The 24,012-nt window shown below is 43.6% G+C and overlaps 3 protein-coding genes across 3 annotated transcripts; 1 reads left to right on the forward strand and 2 right to left on the reverse strand.

Annotated features, from left to right (window-relative positions):
- The first annotated feature begins 198 nt into the window (after nucleotides 1–198).
- On the forward strand, nucleotides 199–1,714 carry LOC137916400 (citrate synthase-lysine N-methyltransferase CSKMT, mitochondrial-like). The gene is made up of 2 exons (XM_068759423.1): nucleotides 199–280; nucleotides 1,026–1,714. The coding sequence occupies exons 1-2, from the start codon at nucleotides 199–201 to the stop codon at nucleotides 1,712–1,714; spliced, it is 771 nt and encodes a 256-aa protein (XP_068615524.1).
- A 1,287-nt stretch (nucleotides 1,715–3,001) lies between these two features.
- Nucleotides 3,002–4,928, reverse strand: LOC137916402 (ependymin-like). Its single transcript, XM_068759424.1, has 6 exons — nucleotides 4,757–4,928; nucleotides 4,646–4,680; nucleotides 4,409–4,543; nucleotides 4,098–4,284; nucleotides 3,927–4,014; nucleotides 3,002–3,838 (listed from the first exon to the last, which is right to left on the reverse strand). The coding sequence occupies exons 1-6, from the start codon at nucleotides 4,821–4,823 to the stop codon at nucleotides 3,709–3,711; spliced, it is 642 nt and encodes a 213-aa protein (XP_068615525.1). The 5' UTR covers nucleotides 4,824–4,928; the 3' UTR covers nucleotides 3,002–3,708.
- Nucleotides 4,929–6,290: 1,362 nt separating this feature from the next.
- Nucleotides 6,291–12,676, reverse strand: LOC137916405 (alpha-protein kinase 1-like). Its single transcript, XM_068759428.1, has 13 exons — nucleotides 12,562–12,676; nucleotides 11,648–11,802; nucleotides 11,358–11,556; nucleotides 11,226–11,285; nucleotides 11,043–11,129; nucleotides 10,880–10,956; nucleotides 10,707–10,802; nucleotides 10,530–10,634; nucleotides 8,562–10,281; nucleotides 8,241–8,388; nucleotides 8,001–8,163; nucleotides 7,070–7,256; nucleotides 6,291–6,962 (listed from the first exon to the last, which is right to left on the reverse strand). The coding sequence occupies exons 1-13, from the start codon at nucleotides 12,674–12,676 to the stop codon at nucleotides 6,751–6,753; spliced, it is 3,324 nt and encodes a 1,107-aa protein (XP_068615529.1). The 3' UTR covers nucleotides 6,291–6,750.
- Between the last annotated feature and the right edge of the window lie 11,336 nt (nucleotides 12,677–24,012).

A 24,012-nucleotide genomic window follows, 5' to 3' on the forward strand; every position in this document is an offset into this window, starting at 1 on the left:
AGTCGGCATCACTGCTGACTAACCGAAGATCGTCTCTTACACTAACAGAACCTCGTTACCGTTTTCCTAGACATAGGCGCTGCTATTAAAGAAGTGAGGGTTCGTAAGTACTGTGCTTTCGGTACCTCAAAGCGTGAATAGAGTGAGAGCTCTTCGCAGAGTGAAGATTCGACAGCAGGAAACTACTATGTATGGAAAATGGCTACGTTTTTGAAGTCGTTGTCTTTGACAAGCAGGAGGATATCTGCAGCGAGCGTACGGAATCACTCATCTCTCACTAGTACGTTTAAACCACGTCGTATTGTCGAGTTTCAGACATTAGTCATATTTGCTGGAATGTTTACCAGTAAGATGAGTCTATTAGCTAGCTAGCTAGCCAGCTACACCAGTAAGATGAGTCTATTAGCTAGCTAGCTAGCCAGCTACAGCACAGTGGTGACGTGAGCTTACTTTACTTTGGTGTTACATTCATTCAGGTACTTTTTGGTTACTAAATAGGACTATGTTAACCTTTGAACCCGTCTCAGTGTTATTGCTGTATTTATTGTTGTAGTACCGTTGCAGGGGGTGTTGAGTAGCACAAACTACAACAATGTTGTGTACCCAGTGTGTTGCGCGTTGTAGTGATTTGCACTTCAGGGCCACCGTAGTTGTATTTGTTTGCAGGAAATTCACGAGGACGGGGCTCCAAACTTGAATAAAGGAATTAATGAATAAATTATCAAGTGATGATAATTACAATAGTTAAATATAACGTTAGAAACTTTCACTACTAAAGGGTTGAGCTATACAATTTAAAACAATAAAATATATTTGAATTGCAACATTATTTTATTTTTTACTTACTCAGGATAAAAGGAATGAACTTGTGTTAATTTGTACACTTCTTATTTCAGAGAGCGTTCTGTGTCGGCTCAAACACGCATATGACCTGCAGGAATTTTGACTTCTTCTAGTACCATCTATGTTTTACTGCTTACATTCTCTTAATATAATAATACTAATATTTTTGTATTTCTTTCCAGATCAGCTGATAGAAAACATGGATAAGAAAGCAACCTGGGACCGCTTCTATGCCGAGAGCAGCAACAGAATAACCTTTAAGAACTTCGAGTGGTTCTTTGGCTTTCGTACCATCCGAGACTTCATTATGCCACTTTTGCAGAGCAGCCCTCACCCCGATGCTCTGCTCCGAGTCGTAGACATGGGCTGCGGCATTTCTGCTCTCGGACCCTGCATTTACAGACATTCGCCTCTCCCGGTTTTGGTCACATGTGCTGATATTTCCCCCGTAGCTGTGCGACTAATGCAGGAACACATCCAAGCCGAAGCTGTCGAACCGCGTAGTCTTTCTTCCCGGATTGAGTTTGTTGAGCTGGATTGCACACAGCTTCAAAAATACTTTGGTTCTGGGAGTGTGGATCTTATTGTTGACAAAGGCACCACCGATGCCTTGTTGAGATCTAAGGAAGGCAAAGGGAAGGCCTGTTTGGTGCTGAAGCAGTGTTTGAAGGTGCTGCGGAGCTCAGGATCTCTACTCCAGTTCTCTGATGAGGACCCAGATGCCAGGCTGTTGTGGCTGGAGGCTGAGGCACGGAACCAGGGGGTGATGGCTAACGTCGGCGTGCGGGATGTCGGGCAGCTCGGGGGAATGTGTTACTACTGTTATCACATAACTCCTCGGCCAGTCCTCTCTGGACATTTAGAATGTTGATTTTGTAATGTAAAATAATTTCAATAAAAATGTTGTCATTGTTTTATTTGATCCAGATGTCAATGAGAAAACAATATTTAGCCCCAATTATATGTCTCACTCTTTCATAATGGCATACATAGACATTGTCATCTAGTGGCCAGAGAACCGTACTACATCCGCAAAAATATAATTGCATTTGTGTTTATTTTTAGTTTTACTTCTTAAACTCGTACTGCTGTGACAAACTGGCTTTTTTGATGGCGTTAGAGAAATCGTAAAAGAAAAACAGAAGAAAGCAGTGCTGACTAAAATGATAAAGTGATCCAGAATCGATGCCCAAATCTCAGATCAGAATTTAATTGATTCAACCTTGGCTCAAGATAAAACCCGATAAATAAGTTACAGGATTTTTCAGTTGGAGAGGAGGATAAATGGATTTTGGTGGTCAGAGTTCAAACAGCAGAGACACTGGGACCTCACAAATCATGATTTTTGCATTGACTCAATAATACATATACTAATTAGGGAAACATTTCACAGCAATGCCTGAAAGGATAAAATGATTCAAGTGGAGACACTTTTTTATCCAAATGTCAGCTTCACTGACATAATATTCTTACTGAAGTATTTTTTCCAACACCGTTACAGAAGATTAGATTGTGACCATTTTGTGATTGGTCAGAACCTGAAATGCCATTAAAGGTGCGTGTTTTAGTGCTTGTGGGATTCACCCCTGATGCAGTATCGGAAGTGTGTAGACAGAAAATGAGAACAGAAACTTTGACAGGTTGCCAGGAATAAAAATAACCTCAAAAAAGTGATCATGTGAGGAATCAGCTACTTCCTGTAACTTTTTCCTTGTCATGTGCGTGCACTCACCTGATCTATTCTTTTCTATCTGAAGCAGCACAAGCATGCAGATGAACAGGTTAGAGAGCAGGAGGGCACATTCACTGAGTCACATGCTACAGTGCACAACATGACATTGCAACTTCTTGTTCCCTCATGTAGACTCGGATTTCCCCAAAATAGTTTTTTGTTTGATTCTTCACGATGACCAGCCAAAGTATGTCAGTTCTACATGTCAACAGTATCCACAAGAAAAAATAGGAGAACCCAAGGTTCTCAGGAGAGCATTGCAACTATGCCATGATCTGATCTGTCATTGTTTTCAATTTCGTGCCAGCTCCATGCTCATCTGAGCAAACTGTAAACACAAACATTATTCACCAAAGTGCCTCTAATAAGTGATCATCAAGTCTGGAGGCTGGAAAAAAAAGGAATAATGAACTTAAACAGGTCAAATTCATTCCCGGTGCATATTTTCTTTAATTAATGTCATGAAAACAATCAGAAGTACAGCTTAATGTTCAGGAATATATAAAAAGGTACCATTCCATGTTAAAAAAAAAACCCACGTCGCATTGCGTATTCAGAAGTTTGTTCCATTTGCTCGTCTGTGGTTTTACTTTAGCCTCCAGGACAATAGGAAGTCAGGAAAGAGGAAAGTTCAGAGTGTTGCAACAGTTATGTTTATGACTCTTTGTACAAATAATACTAAATTTGATTTATTGGCATGCGTGAGTGACCTTTAGCATTTTTAGTACGCTGGAATCTCTAACTTTCTGTGTCTGTGCGTGTGTGTTTGTCTTTTAAATCCAATATAAGAATGAATGACAATATTTATTTTCACGTCAAATGTCAAACTCTCTAATTCACTTCCTTATGACGCAATCAAGTCACTATAACTCCATCAGCACCATATTAAATCGACAATGAAATTGTGACACATTTTTCGGTCACATTGGACAAAACATCTTTGCGGAGAAAAGCGAGTGGGTAGCAATGAAGATATTTATTATTATGACTGATCCTGAGCAGTAGAAAATTCCCAACTGCGCATTAAAGCCCCACAAATGATCATTTTCTCAAAATACATGCAGTTCTGCACATTTTGGTCTGACGTCATGATGCTCTGGTGAAAGACGAGTGAAACGAGTTATTGGAGGCCTTCAGCGCATCTTTTGGAACAAGCTGAGGAAGTCGACTGCCTCCCCGTCACTCTCAGAAACCTTGTCTAGGCAGAAGGACGGGGGGTTGAGCAAATCAGGGTCAGTAATCCCGATGGTGTTGTCGAAGAGACTAGAAACAGGAAGAGAGCCAAATAAAAATGTGTAGCAATATATCTAATTCCAAAAGTTCTGCTGCCCCGTAGGGATCGTGAACGAACCTGGAAACGACCCATCCAAACTTCTCGGTGTGGACGAAACTGCTGACGGGAATGCATCCGAATTCGGTGACTGTGGCCATGTACTTCCCTGTGAGCGCAGAGGACAAAAGGAACACGTGAATGTTGCGGTGTGGATGCGTGGGACTCCCTCGCCATTAGGTGCTCGCTAACCTCCACTCTCGGGCAGCTCTCCAGCCCACGTGTTGACAAGGACTCCCTGGCCAGGTCCGGATGAGCTTCCGAGGACGACCTGCCCCAACAGAGATGCGTCGTCTGGGACTTTCATTGGGTGGAATTCTCCCTTCAGGGGCAGCTTCTTGCAGGTCTTATTGTGGTCATGAATCTCATACATGACAGCCTGATTGGGTGAAAGTCAAGGAATGAGTTGACTTGTATTACAAAAGTGCAAAAGAAGGAGGCTTATATTCTATATTATTATTATTATTATTGTTAGTAGATTAAGCATTGACTGCTTTGATCACCTGTTTGTAGAGCAAAAGGGCGTCATATGTGAATGACTTGTTGTCGTAGGTGCCGATCTCATAAAAACGCATTCTCTCCCCCAGTGCGTCGTACAGGTATTTGGCGTAGGCGGACAACTTCTCATTCTGCGTGAGCTGGAGGAAGCAGGATTTGAGTTTGCGTCACCCTCTTTTGCGTTAAACGTTAAGCCAAACACGATACGCGTGAAAAAAATAAAATAAAAAAAAAAACCTCACCACGCTGAGTTTGCCGGTGAGAAGAGGAGGACTCGCTGCGTGACAAAAGACAGAATTAAGAATAACGCGCACATCTGCCACGGCAAAATCACTTTCTTTCTGTTTACTCACTGCATGGTTGAGGCCCCTGAGCAAGGCAGCCTGCCAGCAAACAACCCAAGACGACCAAAAGCCTCATGTCTCTGGATTCCTCTCTCCTCTTTCCCGATCAATGCTTGAATAGTGGCGGACTGGCGGAGCAGCAGCGCGCCGCTCCCTTATAAACAGCTGCCGCCGCGGCTCCAGGGGAAACTCCGGCCTCCTGGGTTTAGCTTCAACCCTGACACACCTGGCGAGAGACGCGGAGGTGAAAGGCTCCTGTTAGCTCCTCCCATTACAGCCAGATGTTATCTGATCAGTGGAAAATGCTCAGTGTTCACTCGTGACTTATGGGTGGAGGGTTCCGTCCGCAGTGGGTATCTGGGTGGGTGAGCTATGTTACTAACTTACTGCAGGTGGAGGCTTGTAAAGCCTGAACTGGACTTTCAAAAAGACAAACATCCAAACGTCAATTGTTGATCAATCATTTATCATTGCTACATTTAAAAAAAAAAAGAAGAAGAAACAGATTGGAGGAGTGAATTTAAATAAAATAAAATAAAACCACTTGCTTGATCAAAACAAAAGTTCCCAAAATCAGGTTTTAACTTCCTCTTTGTTTCTATTGTCCAAAGTCCTTCCAGCAAAGCATTTATAGACACCAGGTTGTAGATAAAAAAACAAAACAATAGATTTTCACCTTGTGATCTAATACTTGGAAGTGAAGGTTCCAAACATGTAATCACAGTTTGTGTATTTTAAAGGGTATTAAACTTCGCCCTTCATTATTATCAGTAAATAAAACACCTCATGCATTAATAACGTTATCAGTATTGTTGCATATCATGGCATGTTAAACAAATGGTTATCAATGTCAAACATTAACAAGGTTAATGGACTTCAGGGAGAGCAAGAAACATCTGACTCATTCGGCTTCAGCTGCTTTACCGTAGGTCACAGAAGACCTGTAGAACTTACAGGATCTCGCTGGCCTCAAATGAACCACATCCCCATTCTGTTGTGCAACAGTGAGGGGACTTTACATCTGAAACACGCATTTCATTTAAATGTGAGAAATGATCTTTCCAAACAAATCTGTGAGGGTCATGTGGCTGCACTGGCTGATTGGCCTACGACTCACACCTGTTTTCTGCCTCTCATCCCAGACACACCTGAGGCTGATTACGACCGGCCTTCATAAGCCCTGCTCCGCCCGCCGTTCCTAGTCGGACTATTTTTCATGGATCATGTCCCTGCGTACAGAACGTCTTTCTGCCGCTCCTCATCCCTGGGATCTGCCTTTGTTAGAGTTTGTATTTTGAGCTTGCTTATTTGCTTTGTTCTTTTGGCTGTGTCTTTTTGTTTAACAAGATATTTTCGTTGGGCTCCAGCCACCCCGTAACCCGTGCGCAGCTCCGGGATAGTGACTCGACTGATGAACATTCCAGTAAAGCTTATAGTCACGTTTGTACTGTCTCCGTCCTCTGTTTCTTGGGGTCCTCTCGCACCAGTCCGTAACAAAATCAGGAAGCAGAAAAACACAGAACATTATCATTTATTTGCCACTTTGAAGCAGAAGCAGGATTTACGTTCATCAAACATAATGCTGAACAACAAGGTCTTCCTATGAAGTTCTGCTGGCGAAGATCCGTCTGACTTTGAAATCCTTCATCCCTGATCTGTGCATCAGTTCACAGAGGACACACACTGATCCGGTCTCGTCCCTGAAAACGGAATATTTCAAATAACTTGTTCTGCCCGTGCTTTTCACAAGACATTTTGAGATGTCTGCGTGTCTTCCACTTGCACTGACCTTTTGTAAATGCTGTAGTCCTTCAGTCAACAACAAAAAAATCATTCATCCAGTATATAAAATGCCTTCCAGATAAACAAAGAGCGTGCACCTTCGTTTGCACAGAAACTACCTGTGGTTCCCAGGATGAGATGAAAAATCATCAGCAAACTGACCTCATCAAGCATTTTGACCTTACTCTTAATTTAGACTAAATTCAACATCGGCATCTCCCTCAAGGTTTCTGAGGCTGAACTTGCGTCTGCCTGACCAAAGGAGGAAGAGTGAGCAGATGGCAAATGCCATTGCACTCCGGCCCATGCTGCTCTTCCAGAAAGAACTTCAGGCCTCTGGCTGCAAAGTTTCCGGGCCCTTTGGGAGCCTTGGTGGAGTGGATCTGGGGGTCAGTGAGGTAGGTCAGCCCTTTGCCATTGGCAGTCACCCAGCCTGTGAATTGATAGGGTGATGTTCTCAGAGTTACAATAAAGGAAAAAAAACAACACATTTTCCTTCACCGTGTGGAAAATGATCAGTTATCAGCTGTACTGACGCACCTTGCAGGTCTACAACCACTTCCTGGCAGTTGGAGAACAGGTAGGTGAAGTGTCCGAAGGCAAGGCCGTATTCCGTGGCGTGGAAACTCTTGTCTTTTTTCCAAGTGTTGTTGGTCAGTTTGACAAAGTCTCCAAGCATGTAGGGCTCTACTGTTACACAGCCCACAATCTCATTTCCATTCAGTATCTAGTTTCAAGTAAGAAAAAAAAAAGGGGAAATAGGAAACAAGTAAAGCTCTTTTTTAGTGCAGCAAATACAGCATAGAGGCATACAACAATTGTATGACGAATATTATACTGTGTGTTTTCACAGGAAGGGGAATAAGATGAGAAAGTGTTGAGATTTAAAGATTCAATTGATTAAGAAATATCATTATTAATGTGGGAAGATCGACACAGATGAAGTGAACAGCTAGATAAGCTATTTATACATTGTATATTTCAGTATATGGAGTTCAACTGTGAAGTTCTCCAAAAATAATAATTTTAAATGTTGCTCAAATTGTGTTTGATTTATGAGAATGTTAGCATATAACAATGTTATTAAGAGAGCGGAAAGTAATGTGTATTCTTACTCTGCTTCATTTGTAATCTGTATATAAGAACTTTTGAGTTGTGAAATTGGTTTTGGAAATGACTCACTGAACTGAGCCAACCAAACCAAACATGAATATAGTCTGTGAGTACATATTACACTCTTTTAAGTGTAACTCTTCCCATGAGTTCAATCCAAGTTCTCAATTATTGGCCCGCTAACTATTCTGAGATTATTGCTGGCTGTGAACCAATAACTGGACCGTGTGCCGGGGAACAAATTTCAACCAGAATGACTCTGTGAGGGCTGAAGGCTAGCCAACACATCATTCTGCCTCTGAAGCAGCATCCTAATAAAAGTGCTATTGATGAATGCAGCATCTACTGTTGGCCTCACCAGCAGGGCTTCTGAGGGGATGAAGAAGATCTGAGCCATGACCTCCTTGTCATAAAGACTCTTATTGAATTCAGTCACGTAGTGCTGGGCCGTCATCTGCCTCTCCACATCTTTCAAGTGAAACTGGATCCCTCTTGGCTCCAAGTAATCTTTCCCCACATAACTGAGGACATAAATACAAAGTTCAAGCGCTGCTCAAAGCCATTATGCTCATTAGGCCTGGAATCTAGATTCACGTACCTGCTCAACCTTTCCTCCTGGTGTAAAAACGTCACCCAGATTGCCATTCTCTGCTTGCCCTGCTCGCCCATTGGCTCTCCAATGTAAACACAGGTCTCCCTGGCCGTCCACAGCCCCGTGGCTTTGGAGAACTTTAAATGAAGAGCGCCTAAAACAGACGACATTCACAGATTTGCAATCGGTGCTTTGTTAACGGCTGCCATATAATCATGCATATAGCGTTTGGTAATGAAAAAAAAAATGCCATAAATCAAATGTTGAAACTTAGAAATGCTTCTTGGCTGAAAGTGACTATGAAGCTGAAGTTCAACAATAACTTACTATAGGCACTTCTGTGCTCCTTCAGCTTGAAATGGATCTGATCGCTGTGTAATCTCTTCAGCAGACAGTCCATACAAACTCCAGCCAGCAGAGCTTGGTAATCCTGCTGCGACAACACGTACCGGCTCTCAGGGGCAACACCAGCTGTAGCGCGGCTCTTCAGGCAGCTGTAGCACAGGGGATTCGTCCTCTGGGAAGCGTGCGCTCCGTCTGTCGTAGGGACTTCACTTTGGTTCTCTTCCACCATCTCAAATGAGCTCTCTGTGGAGTTTTCGGTGGAAGCACACTGGTCTGGATCTGAGTGGGAGAGGTTCGGCCGCGGCGTTGCAAAGGCGTTCGCGTAGTCAAAATGAAGACTCTCCAGAGGCGGCGGCAATTGTGACCCAGACGTTTGGTTTCTGTGCGTGGGATCATGAGCAGGAAGATCGGATTCTGAATCAAGGGTTTCCAAAAGGCAGAAGCTTCCATCAGATTCTGATGACTTGCTGCTTTGGACGCTTCTTGCTTTTGGCAGGCTTTTCGTGCAAGGCTTTCTATCGGGGGAGCTCGAGCCAACCGAGATTTTCTCCCATGATGACTGAGAACTGAAACTGCCGCTGAGGGAGCCGCAGGATGTTCTGAGAGTTAGTCGGGACATGGATTGTGCTGCTCCTTCCGCCCCTGACGGTTTGAGCGGAACGCCAACATCCTCGTCGGTGGCCGAGGTTTCTAAACCAGCTTGTATCAGATCAAACTTCTCAGAATCACTATTTGTATTGGAGGAAGAAGTGGCAGGTACAGCAGATCTCAGGGAACCGACACCCGAGGAAAAACCTTGCAAGTTTTGATTGTTTCTCTGAGTGGATTGCAGCATACTGGCGAACCGATCGTCCTCAGCCTCAGTTGTAAGACAGCTCTGGTTGCTTACTTCATGTTTAATACTTCCAGCATAGATGCTGCCAGGCCTTGGAGATCCTGAACTACTCAAAGAGAAGTTGTGCCACGACGAGCCCAGGCCATCTGTGCTTCCTACAGTTGTTTCCAGATCAGACTTTCTGGCAAACGAACCCGAGCTCTTTTGATCTGGTTCCAGCTCTTCAGCCTTGACTGCATTTTGTACCCCTTTGCTGGCGTCGTTGCTACTTTCTGTGCAAAGTGTTTCAACGGTTGTTTCCAATGCTGTTATACACAGCCTCCCTCCATCCATCTCATCCTTTGCCCGATTACAATTTGTGCCACTTGTCTCGCACAGTGACGCGTGATACTTTTGGAATCTCTGCATCACCTTTGCAAAACCTTCCAGGGTGAAACTTACCGGCGTGTCTTTGATATTTCTGTAACTGTCAGGGATAAAAGACCCCTTGTCTGACTTAAAGAAAGGCTCTACCTGCAAAAGCAGCTTGACGTGAGTGACCAGATGCATGATCTCAGTGCAGAGGCCATCTTTGTTTTGGGTATCTGCATCATATTCATAGAAGTGCGACAATGCTTTCTGGCAAGCGCCGGTTGCCTGCGCCACAATGCCCTGCCCCGTGCCAAGCCACTTGTGAACAACAGTGAGCGAATAGGCAGCCTTGAGGAAGGTGTGAAGCTCCTGTTTGCTGGTGACCGGCTCGCCCTCTGCTTTGGTAAGTAAGCCAATTGAAAATGCCTCTTTAGCCTGCAGGAGGTAAGACTGCCTTTGAGAGGCAGGGCACGCCATTGAAAAACTGTATGACGACAAGCAGGTCCCTTGTGTTACCTGAAGAAGAGGCCAGAGTTGTAACAGAAATATTAGATTAGAAATAGATTTTTACATTCATATTTCGTTCATCCATCCATCCATTCATTCGCTTTAAAGCTTATCCTTCGTGCTGTGATGCTGCAGTGCTAACCCCGCTGTGAAGCTCCAAAAATGTGTGGCACACTTTCCATCGTCATGGCAATGAGGAGACGGCTGGATTTTTCCCATTTATCGCTGAATAGCTTTTCCCCAATAGAACAACTTACCACATTAGTCAACACGTAGAGCGACGTGTACTGGCTGTATATGACCGCCATCTTTGCTGCCTGGGCTGCTGAAAGTAGGCGATGACTCCCGTCCCCAAGTAAAGACTATCCACCAAACAGACAGACACATTTACAATGGCAATCATTTGCAAAACAACATGAATCAGTTGGACTTACCAAATCAATGTCGGGATTAGTTTTAAAGACGTGGAAGTCCTCATCATTCATAGACACTAATATGTTGGCCAATAAGCCAAGAGAGGTTCCGATGCCCTGTAAGGAGGAGCAGACAATCATAAGAGCTCACCATGTGGCAACACAGAAGGCTATATTATGGTCGTCTGGGTTACCTTCTTGTCAGGCTGAGGAAGGGCATAGTAGCCGACTAGAGATGCCCAGATCAACTCTGCAGCCTCTGGCCACAGGCCTGAAATAGAGCACAGAATAGCAGCAATCCCAATAAGTAATGATTAAACTGCAGTCCCTGTTGATCCATCAAGGAAAGGTTCTCACCTAACTTTTGCAAAATCATTCCGCGCACTTGAACGCTAACAGCCTGCACAAGAGCTCTGTCACTTTCAGAGTGGTACACCCAACAGCCTGCAGGGGAAAACACGAATAAGCTTCACGCTGTGAGTTATGTAAAAAAAAAGAAAAAAAAAAAAAGAAGCTGATTAATGAATGAAAGAAACCTACCTGTGGCACCGCTGTAGTTAATGAGGCTGCTCAGGATGTATTCTGCCTTCTGTAATTTGCCTGCAAGGAAAGACGCTCAAGTGTGAACGCTCTATACTCCATAATGAAAATAAGCTACTGGTCTATTCATACCAGCGTTTAGGTAGACTCTAGCCTGTCGTATGACCAATTGGGGGGATACGGGGCTGTCACGGTGGCGTCTGTGGAGCAGCTTGGCGATCTTCAGGAGTCGCCTGGAGTCGTCTGTCCAGTAGAGGAAGCGGTCAACTAAGAAGACCACGGCCAGCGCCGAGCTCGTCTCCTGAGCTGCAATGGAAGCCTTTAGAACAGCCTGGAAAGACATTAAAGATGGGGTAAATAATTATATTCAGAAGTGCAAGGAAACCATTAATTAGCTTGGGGGGGTGGGTGGGGGCTGTCACCAGCAGCTGAGGTAGATTCTTGCTGATGAGGTCACTGAGGTTGGTCTTGTCAGTGGCGCTGACTGACTGCTTATACTGCCATTTCTCCGGTGCAAAGGGCCATTTCATGTCCACTGCCTCCTGCAGGAGAGAGGCCAGTTCATCACAGAGAGAGTCTGCAGGGAACAAGAGGAAATGCACGAGCCTAAATCACAATACAATGGGAATGACATTGTTTATACCTTTTGTTAAACCGCCCCTTTAAGATCCAGTGTGGACAAATAGTTTAATACTGACAGAAACAGGGAAACAATAAGCCGCCATTCTGTTTTCATTATTCTATAATAAAATAGCATATATACATATACATAATATATATACACATGTATGTATGCATACTCATTGCAGAAGAGACTAATAGTAACCTTTTCGATGCCTCTTTGGCAGATACAACAGGATAAAGTGCCCCCTTGTGGTGGCCTAACAAGGTAACTTTCCAGCATACAGCATGTGATGAAGCAAGCAAAACAAAAGGAAATCCCTCAAATCTCATCATCAACATGTTGCAATCATAGTGATTCCAGGTGTGTTTATTTAAACACAGCTGGATTATTGCAATTGCCATTTAAGGATTCAACAAAATGTGGCAGCAGGATGACCCTACACTGGCTGGCCATTTATTTTAGGCTTAATTTGAAGATTTTACTTATGAGCTGAACATATTCCCTTATATTTATTTCCCCTTCTTATTGCTTAAACTGGCCTTCCATATTATACTATTCATTATATTTTTCATCTTTATTTTTTATGTCTGTCATAAAGCACTTTGTAGCTTTGCTCATGACAGTGCTATACAAATAAACTGCATGACTATAATTGTTCCATCACCGAACCTCCTGTGAAAACAGAGCAGACAGCACCATCCTATGTCTGACCTCTGCAGCGACAGAAGCTCATTTTCTCTGCTTCTGTGGGCCGGTTGGACGGATGAACTGCTGCCACAGCTCCGAGACATTCCTCCAGGACATCTCCCACTTGTTGGCTGTCCATTCCGGTAAACAGAATTTATGGACTGCCGCCCGGAATGAACTGATTGCCGTTTTCTTTCTTGTTGCGTAATTGCAATGACAAATGAGAGGGGGCTCCCTGTTGAGAAAAGATTGCGGCATTACGGCTATTTGTACATTTCATAACAAGAAAGAAAGAATTCACACATGATAAAACAAACAAAACAAACTACAAAACAACATTCTGTCTTTTGTTACAGCTTCCAATTTAACGTTTCATTGTAATTCATTCGGTAGTCAAACAGCTTCACGTCCTTTTTTTTTTTTTTTACTCTTTCGTTTATAAATAAAAAAGGAGAAAAAATAAATAAATAAAAATAAAATAAAAATAGGCTTTACTTCCTGGTAGAAATGCAACCTTCAAAACCTGTCGGATATTCTACTGTCGGAACCGGACGAAGACTGCAACTTTAAAACAAGTCTTTGTAGAATCCATCCACATATATCTGATCAAATGTAAACAGACATGATTAGTTCGTTATCAAATAGCGATCACGCTAACATCATAAATCGACAAAGCTAAATTAATACTATACGCGTTATTTTTCTACAATTCTAACAAGGTCAGGCTGTTCACGCAATCCAAGAGAGAAAAAAAAAATCGATGTTTTTGAGAGTATCACATTCACGAATACAATTTCGTGACAGTCAAAACATTTATTGTAACATTTATTGTCTTACTTACGGGCGTCTTCCTAACACGGCAAAAGCAGGAAAGAACCGAAACTGAAAGCTGTTATTGGCTGAAGTACCTCGAGACTTTATTGTGACTCACTCCACAACTCAGATGTTGTGTCGTTCTCATGTTGCGAAATATAAATGAATTAAATCGGCGCTGCCTTTAAACATAAGTTTCTATTTAGCAGCGTCGGAATACACGCGGTGGAATTTACGCACCCATATGCATCACGTGACGTTTAGGAAGGGGGGGGGGGGGGGGTCGGTTCCGTTCTACAGCAACAGGTATGACTGTTGTATGTTCAATGTATGACAGTGAAAAAAAAAACAGTGCATTCAATGAATAAAGGAATTTTATTGCAGCGCAGGCAGTAAAAATCATCTTCTGCTCTTGCGTCTAATGGTGCGTAAAAGCGCGCACGCAGCGAGCATGCATGTGGGACATGTGGCGCTGCTGTGATACGACCAATAGGCGGGACTGTGCCTCTGCAGTGGGATTGTCAGCAGCACAGCTGGAACACGAGCAGAAAGCAGCCGCTCGGTCCAGCTGCGGCCAAGTGACTGAGCTCAGCTGCCCCCGTTGCGCACATCGCATCCACTATTTGCGTCCGAGCGCAACCCGGAGAAGACTTGTGCGCGTCGTGGGTTAATGTGCTGTAAAAAAAAAAAAAAAAAAAACACCCGCGTCTACTCCGGAGAACCGTCCAACTCTGATGAGTTCTCCCGAGTCTCGATCATCGGCTACTTTGCGCGTGACCCTCACCGAACAGGCGCTGCGCGCACCGGTGATGTAACGTCTGCCCTTCTCTCAGCTCTCTCGCACCTCTTCTCCGGGACCATGGGACCCTTCAAACTCTAAAAAGGTAAGAATTGTGTCACAACTTTAAATCTGGAAACAAAAAGTGCAACCTCTTGAGCTCATTGTGATGCCCTATATATATATATATATATTATATGGACCAGTCAGTCTTTAATTGTGTTACATTGGTCTCAATGTGTGCTTGCTGTGTAACGTCGTGCATGGACTTGTCTTCTTGCACCATCGGCAAGCAGGTATATGTCAGTTTGTCCATTTCAAGTTGAGTCATTTCAGTGTCCTGAATGCTTCTCCGCCTTTGGAAAAAGTACTCGCATCCGATGTCACACTTTATAAGGAGGTGTGGGTTTCAGCCAGCATCTGCCTGCATGTCATTGTGCCTGCTGGCTGAACTGATGTAGTGAACTGGCCGTGGACAGTCGGTATCAGGAAGCACCCCCGCCCCCCAGGAGAGAAGAGGATGAAGGCAGGCCTGTTTCTAAAATTAGATCGTGGGAGGTTTAGGGTCTGTGACCTGTTTTGACTGGCAGGAGAATGACAGGAAGCTCCTGTCTGTTGTTGTGCAAAGTTGTGAACTGCATGGCCCACCTGGCAAGAGGATGAGGAAAAGGCCAAAGTTCCGTTTGAACATGTCCCATCAACCTCAACTTATTAGTTTCTGAAGCATCCATCAAAGGGCTCTGACATCGACTATCCTGGCCTCTTAGCAGCTCTTCTACTTGCCAGCCTATATCTGGTTGAGAGTCAGTGTTGGCTTCTGACTTTGACTGATGGAGAAGTCACATTTAGGGGCCCACTTTATTTTCAGCCCCCTCTTTTACCTGTCCTCTTAAGACAGGCTACAGCTGATTGTGGCGATTAAAGGTGATTTTCTCCCTCCTCCGCCTTCGGAGCACAAAGGATTAAGAGGCTTCTTTGAGTGTCGGGGGGCTGCTGATTACTGCAGTGACTTCAGCCCTGCCTCATCCACCCATGTTTTTTTTGTGTGTGTGTGCGCGCAGGATTTGACGTGTAAGCTGCGACTGGCTGTGCTTCTCTGGACATTTCAAGCCTTAGCAGCCGTCATATTCTTGTGGGAGGCAGAAAAGTCTCACCAGTGTTTCTGGTTGCTTTTGGTGTCGCTGTTGTGCAGCCCCTTAACTGTTACTATTTTTAAAATATCGGCCACCAACATCAGCTATCATTGGTGCAGCGCATGAGCAGACAAACTGACCGTAACTCCGGCTTAGACCATCAGTTTCCTCGTACTATCCAACAAGCGAGGATGAGTGCTTTAAAAATGATTTCAAGCCTCCAACGATCCCTCAGAATCGAAAAATTAACTAGAGGTGACTGAAAAGCAGCCTCTGCATCTCTGTTTTTCCTTTCTCTCCTTTGCTGCCGCAGTGCAATTACCTCAGGCCACTGGAACAGCCACCCTTGATATTTAGCATCGCCTCCAGCCGGCTCCTCCACCTCAACCCAGCGGCAGTCAGTGTTAGACTTCTCTCGAAAAGCAAGCCATGAATTGGATCTATTGTGCAGGGCTTCGGCTTTATGTGGAAGGACAGTTCTGGGAGGAGGATGAGGAGAGGAAGAGAAAACAAAACAATAATTACAGAGCGCACACAAGAGCAGCAGCTCAGTCAGACACATGGGATGGTGCTCGCATCGCGGGGTTGCGTCTTGCATTACATGAACCAATCACATCACTTCCTTAAGGAGGCATTGTGCTACACTCCTAATTACCTGTCCTCAATTTATTTCATTATTGGTGTTCACACCAATGAGGATTGCTTATCCCTTTGAATCACACACACACACACACACACACACACGAGTAGATGTTTTTGTCGGTTTTCACTCAAGACACCAAAGAAGAATATATTCAAGTCTATGAACCATACTAAAAAAGAAAGAAGCAAAGTGAGAAAATGCTCTGCAGCATTGACCGAAAGGCCGTTATATTCATTATCATCATGCATTCATCCTGGAGGTCTTGAAAGGTGAAAATCTTTAGCAGCTACACTACCAACGCTATCGCTTTTAACAAACCTCTACCAAGCTAACCTAAAAAAAATGACACTTCAGCTGGAGGCCTTATCTCTTTCTCAGCTCCTCCTGGTGTCTTTCTGTCTTCTCTTCACGAGAGGACACAGGCCTGACAAAAATCTGTCTGTCAATGAATGCACTTGGATCTCCTCACCTTTTAAAGGCATCTCTGAAAGGCGAAGGAGCGATGTAGCAGCCGGCGGGGGGGGGGGGGGGGGGGGTCGGAGACACCGGAGGGGATGGTCATTGGCGAGGGAAAGAGTCCAGGCGGAGGAGCTATAAATCAGTCTGTGAATTAAACACAGCAGTGGAGGGCGGATCGAAACACGCCGGCTGCTGGGTCTGTGCGAGTGTAGTTATCACGAAAGTGAATTAGCAGTGATGGTAATTGCAAAGGTGCAATTAATTCAAGTTTCGGCTGAGCGGCATCCTTCTGTGCTACAGATGCAATCCGTGGCTCGAAAAAGGGAACTGAAAAATGAAACGCCTCTGCTGTCTGGCACCAACCTCAACCGTTTGTTTTTCCTTCTCTGTTTGTTTGAAATTGCACCTTTTTCTATTTGGAAAGCAACGCGTGGTTCATTATGACAGCAGGAAGCTGTGGGTTTTTGTGGTCCTCTCAGGGATGCAAGCTGTTTTGGGAGGAATTCATAAACAGGAACTTGCCGGAGCTAACGCTGCTAACAAAAGAGCCTGTATAGGGATAAAAGAAACAACTTCCTGTGTCAATGTGAAACGCTCAGCTTTCACACAATGCACAAAGCGAGCTCAGAAAGACCGTCGTGCCGCTCTGTCAATGTGCAACTCTGATAGAAATAAAGCAGAGAGTTGTGCAAAACGAGCATTTCTTAGACAACCTGCATTTATGACAGATTAAAGCTTCGGCATCAGTCGGTGTCTGTTTTGTCCTGCAACGACACAGTTTTACCTCCGCTCTACGTCAAGGGAGGGTTAGTCATACCTCTGGTTCAAGACCATGTTCATAAGAAGCTATTTGTAAGCCAGTTAGCGCTGAAGACATGATATCTGCTTATAAATGCATTTTTCATACACAGATATCACCAGGACTCTGCCCTGCCCGCCCGGTTAAAGCAGAAACTAAATCCTGGCTATTGTATGCGACGAAATGAGCAGAAGTCAAACAGGAATATCCTCTTGTGAAAGAGGATTCGTCACAGTTGCCGTTTTACAAAATGTGCCACGCGGTTTCATCTTTCACTCGTCACAAAGCAACAGAAGGAAGGCGTGTGTGTGCGTGTGTTTCAGCGAGATAACGCACAGTGTTAAAAACAAAAACAAAAAACCTTAGGAAAAACCATTAAAAAAAACCCCTATAAAATCTTTTTGTTTTATAATGGCAGTCAAACGTATTCGGACATACGCACACACACACACTTGCAGTGTTTCCTAACCCATACCAACACACCCTTCCGGTATTTGTTTTGAAGCAAACATTCACATCTGGTAGAAGGAGAGAAGCTTGAGCAGGAAGCCTGAACACAAAGCAGCAGAAACAGTCTGAACACAATGATGCATTGTGGCGTTCGGGGGCTGATGGAAGAGCAGCACATGGGATCTGCAACGACGTCTTTCCGCGGAACACATTAAACCCTTCATTTGGAGTTAGAAGGCTGAGATGCCAGATGTGAAACTTTGCAAAATGCGATTAAACACTGGCCCCTCAGCTGCCGAGTCCCAGCGAGATAAGTGGAAATAGAAATATTTTTTGCTGCTTAAATGAATTCAGCAGCAAAAAATAAAGAGGGGGAGAGATTCAAGTTGCCTTTTTTTTTTTCCTCATTTCTATTTTCTAACTGTCCATCTTTTTTTGATCTTTTCCCCTCTTAATCAGACAATCTCTCCATGTTTGACGGGTGTGAAATGAAATGACTCGTCATGCCAGTCTTCCTCTATATCTCTCATCCCCTCCCTCTCTAAGGGGCAACCCGAGCTGCTAATCTCCGTTTGCAGCCGGTGCTCCCTGCTGACGCGGCACTCGGTGCATCCAGGGAAAAGGAAATGTTTCCTTTCCTGCTCTCAGTACCTTTCCTGCCACCAGCCCCCACCCGGAGAACCATATCTGTTCTGTCAAACAACACCCTTGCTACAACTTCCTGAAACAATCTATGGTGACGGGCAATAGATAAGGGTGTTGTGTGCAAAAAAAAACGCCACATTTCTTTTATTTTTGTATGTGGTTTCTGGAATCTTGTAATTATACCTAGAAAACTCTAAAGAACAGAAAGATTAGATAAAGCTCACAAGAACTTGAGTCAAAGTTACTGCCAGTATTTTCCACGTTGATTTCAAACATTGTTTTATTTTTTAAACTTAGGTGACGGAAAAATCAGCTTCATGGCAATAAATCTTTTACCATTGGGAAGCCTGTTTATTTCCCTTTTAAACGGTGTGAGAAACATCTACTTGTGGGACGATCAGCCTGGTCACTGCTGTGGGATGACATCCCATTCCGTGTTGCTCACTCCAGCATGAACAGTATGTGTTTACTATCAGGACTACTGGGAAGACATTCCATTCTCTCCCAAATTCTGGACATAGTTTCCGATAAACTCCGCTTTGTTTGGTCCCAGACTACGGAGATACGGGATTGCAACTTGTTGCACAATTTCATCTCAATATTTCTCTGTACTGAAATTGCCTCCAGTAATGACGAGTGTTGCTTTTCCAATGAGGGAGCTTCAACCCCGCAGCATCACACTGAGGTGTTTCTCTATCAGTGTGACAATGAGAGTCTTTTCCGCACTTCAGATATCACCACGCTGACACCCAGTGAAACTTTCCCAGTGCTTCTCCGTTATTTACTGTTAAGACCCACTTTTTGTGCACCCCCACCCTCCATCATGACTATAAATAGTATAATTTGTCTCTAAAGTAAACCGCTGCATAACATCGTATCCTTACTAACTTAAGGAAAACTGAAAAAAGAAAGATGCAGATCCACTTACAAAGAATAGCTTGATTAACTTTGCTTGTTTTGTTTTTTTGGCCCCGAACCAGAGAAGATTTAAAGTGCAGGAATTTGCATTAAATTCAAGAACATTTAATATTTTCGTAAGCTATAAACTTGTCAACCAGCTATTCGTAAGCATAAGACACAAACTCCGCTCCACTTCTCATCCCAAACGTAGCGCCAGCCACGCTTCCACCGTGATTGCTGATGGCAGACACCTGGTGACTCGGTAGGAGGGGCTTAAGTTGCCTGGGAAAACTGGCCAGGTGTTCCTAATTACCTGATACCAACTCAGCTCCACCCGTTTGGGGACCTGTAAGACGGAGCAAACGGTCCGAGGCAATCCCGAGAACACACGCATATATATAAATGTAGATTTCATCTCAATTAGATTGTGTTTAAATTAACCGACTCAATGGTTTTTCTCTCAATGACCCACAGTGATCCCGTTGTTGTGTGTGTGTGTGTGTGTGTGTGAACATGAAAACCTGCGAAAGCATCAATCAAATGTGATTTACACTGATGCCACTGGAAAGAGAATAAATCCATCGCTGTGTGTGTGGACTGTGCATTAACTCTGTGTTCTAAATAACATGAAAATGAGCCAAGCTATATCGATAGTAGGATGGAAATCACTGCCTGTCTGTTAGGGTCGCCTTGTCAATCAATGGATTTTAGGAGACCAGAAGCTGTTTGAGCAGCTCTTGTGTGGGCTCGGCAATCAGGCGTCTCAGCAGCGTCTGATGGGAATTAGACAGGAAACGGGCAAGTAAAAATGTTACATTTGATCAAACTAGGAAAATGTTGTCAGAAATTAATGCATACATTTGAAAATTCAGATAGCTGTTTTGCTTTGTGCTGCTAACTGCTAATTTGTGTGCTGAATGTGCTGAAATCTGAAAAGCGAAATTATTTTTTTCACTCATTAAATGCACAACATAAATTGAAGCAATACATTTTAGAATACAAATTCTAATATTTGTTTTCTTAAAATGAATTAAAAATGTTCAATATTGTCCAGTACCATATTTTCAAATACAGAAACAGTGTAAATTGAGAGGGCTGATTTGGAATTAGTTGCACAAAATGTAAGATGCCCCACAATTATTGATATTACACTGATTAATTGGCAATAAAAAAAAAGTCAGAGACCTAAACCTATTAAAATGACTAATAAATAGATGAATTGATATGGAAGTAGCTGAGTATATATATATGATGAATATATTTATTAGATAGAATGTTAGAGTACAAGTACAGTCACACAGTAGCATGTATTACAGTACAAATAACATCAAACATCCTGTCTAAGAGGAGCATTTCAAAAAAGCCCTTGCGGGCTTGTTTCCGTTGAAAGTCCTTCGTACATAAATCATCCACAAAGCTGATATTTTGCACAATGCGGACGAGATGTGATTAGTCACACAGTTTCCTGTGTCTACCTGCACTGTACAGCGAGGGCTCTTTCTAAATAAGCATTGCGTGGGCGTGTTACAGGTATTACAAAGACACTAACACTAGCTGCTCCAGAGAGACAGCGGGTCTGCCGTCTGTGTCTAACTGAAGGATGCATCATTTTCAATCGCCGATAAGCCTGCAGCACCCTCCAGATTTTACATGGCAATATTCGCCCAATCATCCTCTCTTTATCCCGGCTGCGCCCTGCCCCAACTTTAAAGCCTGGCCGATGGCACTTCACCTGGCGTCATCCATTGGTGACGTCAAAGCTTTTGTAGAATGTGCTTTCAAACAGTCAACGTACCGTTTCACAGCTATATCACAAATCACATCGTGGGGGAAAGTTCCTTATAAGGGAGGCAGAAGAGGCTGCTTGTCAGCGATACATTTCAGGCTGCAACCTCTTTGTGTTCGGCGTGACCGCTTTTGAGGGCAGGATGCAGTCGGTCCCTGCTTCTCTGGAGAAAGTCGTTTCAAGTCCTTAAGCGGCTCTTGAAGACAGGCTGCTCTGAATAAGGCAGCAAAGTAAAATGCATTCCGTTCTGTCGCCGAGGAATGACCTTCAGCTCAGCTCAAGATGACTCTCATCATCACTCTGGCTGTGTGGTAATAATAGACATGGAGTCCACACTCCTTACTATCTTATGGGAAGGTATATCTGTGACGCAGGACTTCTTCTGAAACCAATCCTTGTGATTAATGTTCCTTTGGAACGTCCTAAAATGTGCGGGCTCTGTCTTCCTCATTGATGATGAGCGTTTTTCTCCGAAGATTCCCTGATCGTTGATGGAATCCATCTGACCCTCTTCACGCTACAAGCTTCCGGTCGTAGAGGAAGCACTGCAGTCGCAGAGCATCACTGCTCCACCATCATGTTTCACTTTCAGCATCCTCCTCCAGACATATCGCTGATCCATAGACACAAAAACGTTCCGGTCGGGTTTAACGGCTCCAGAGAACAGTCTTATCCAGATGGACCTGAGGAACTAAAGCCACTTTTTATTTTTTTTTATTTGAATACCTCCTTCATAAAACCACAGTTTTGAATCACATCTTTTCGTTCATGTGTTCATACTCTCTTCACAGGGACTTTCATTCATGACTCACTGCACGACTGATTGATTAAAGCTTTACGGTTAAATCCGCCTTTATCTTTTCGTTTCCCTGCAGAAATCTCTGTTTGTGTGCGACTTAGACAGCTTGTGAAGTCTGTAATTGAGTGTGTCCACCCACCATGTTGCTGCAGAGACAGCGCAGTGGAAGGTTTCATTGTGTCCGGTACAATGGTTGTATACACATCCTCATCACGTGCTTCCCACACTCTGCTACAGAACCACAACACCGTAGGGGCCAATAGAAACTCAGTAATACCGCTAAGCTATTCGGCATTGATCTCGAGGCTAATCAACTGATCGTGACATTCCTTATGTATAAAAATGGGATTAGAGCATTTTACCACTTCAGACTCAAATAGGTTCTCTCTTAAACATGTTGCCATGGTTTCTCGGAACAAGGCCATTATCACCAGTGGAAATACCACCATACGTGTCTCTCTTAACTATTTTCTGCAACAGATGTCCAATGGAATAAAATATCATGCATATAAATTACATACCTAAAATACCAGCTATACTTGCAAAACAAGATACATTGTGGTTTCCTGTCGACTGTGTCTCTCATGGTTCTCTGTCTGAATTCTGCCAAAGTCTGCCATCAGAATGACCTCTGTTTGAACGCTAAGCACCATTTGGTCCAAAATGAATGGTTCAGTTGATACGGCTGGAATTAGGCTCCAACCGTTATGGATGCGCTGAAGACATTACACAAAACGACAAGCTATTAGATGTTTTTTTTTTTTTTTGAAGTAAAATGGCAAGAAAAGGTCCTCCTTTTAGATATTCTGTAAATATTATCAGCAAAATAATATACAATAAATGAAAAGCGGTATTTGGATAATGGTAAAGGCATCCACACAACGTTGAATGATAAAAGAATGACACGGACAGAGGATCTTCAACCTGATATTGCAAAGGGGGAAGGGGCCAGACTTTCTTTTCAACCGCATGCATGAAGCTGCATTTCTTCACAATGTTGTATAACTTGAATCTCATTTGGTGCAGTTTGAAACAAAACACATGACCAACAGCGACTCCCAATAGGTTTCAACTTCAATGTTTAAAAAAATAAATAAATCCTGTCTTACTTTTCATCTTTTGTTTGTTCAGGGTGAGACTCAAATCTGAAACAAAGAACAGACAGGAAAGGAAGGATGGAGTCCGTATTATCGGAGCAGTCGGCCACCGTGGATGAGCTGGTGGAAGCGTGCATCCAAGCCTTCGGTTGGTTCTGCCACAGAGAACTGGCTTTATTCTCAAATGAGTCAAAGTATCATGCAGATTAAATTCAAGATGAAATTCAGAATAATGTCTTGTTTAAAAAATGTCATGCTTTTGTGTACATGGATGAAATTGTGCTGCTTGTGCAGCCTCTTGCTATCCCACTTGTTATTCTCTTACAGATGAGAACGGTGCACTGACGGATGCGTCCTTGGTCCGCATGTTTCTCATGATGCAACCTTGGTACATTCCTTCGACCGACATGGCAAAAAAGCTGGCGCTCAAGTATCCTTCATTCTTGTGTTCTGCATCATTCATCCTGGAATAACTCTGCAGTAATCTCGCACGAAGCTGCCGACAGGGTTTTTATTTGGAGGCTAGCGTGAAAAGTGATCCCAGAGCACTTTACAGATTTTCTTCTTGCTAAACCTTGATGAGATAGAAGAGAGATGGGAACAAATCCTTCAACAGAAATGTTATACCTTGACATTTTGACTAGATCTCAAGAGGACTGCTGCTCTGCTGAACGACGAACCAGAATATGTTTCCTTGTCAAGTACACAAAAACCATTATTCATTATTGCTTGTGCTCTTCTGAACTTTGTTCTATAATGCACTTTGATTTACGGTTGAATATTTACAACATGCATGTGATATAGCCATAGTATCACTCAGTAAAAAGACATTTTTATGACATTGATAAGAATCTTCACTGTGCAGATGTCTATCGCCCCGCAGTATTTTCCGTCATCTGCCCTCCCCTTTTCATCCCTTTGTTCCGGCCTCCAGGTACTGGATTTCCGAGTTTCCTGCAGAGTTCAATCTGAACCCGGAGCTCGAAGATGAGATCAAAGACTTTAAAGACCTATTGGCCACCGAAGGCAACGAGAGACAGAGTCAGCTCATCGACCTCGACAGCGTGTGAGTGAATCAGCTGCTGCCGGCCGTGCAAGCTGTTGACAGTGTGACGTCAGTGGCCCTTCTATCGCTTGCTGTCAGAAACTGATGAGCAGTGCACTGATTTCATC

This window comes from Brachionichthys hirsutus, unplaced genomic scaffold (genome assembly GCF_040956055.1).
Source record: "Brachionichthys hirsutus isolate HB-005 unplaced genomic scaffold, CSIRO-AGI_Bhir_v1 contig_741, whole genome shotgun sequence".
Classification (NCBI taxonomy): domain Eukaryota; kingdom Metazoa; phylum Chordata; class Actinopteri; order Lophiiformes; family Brachionichthyidae; genus Brachionichthys; species Brachionichthys hirsutus.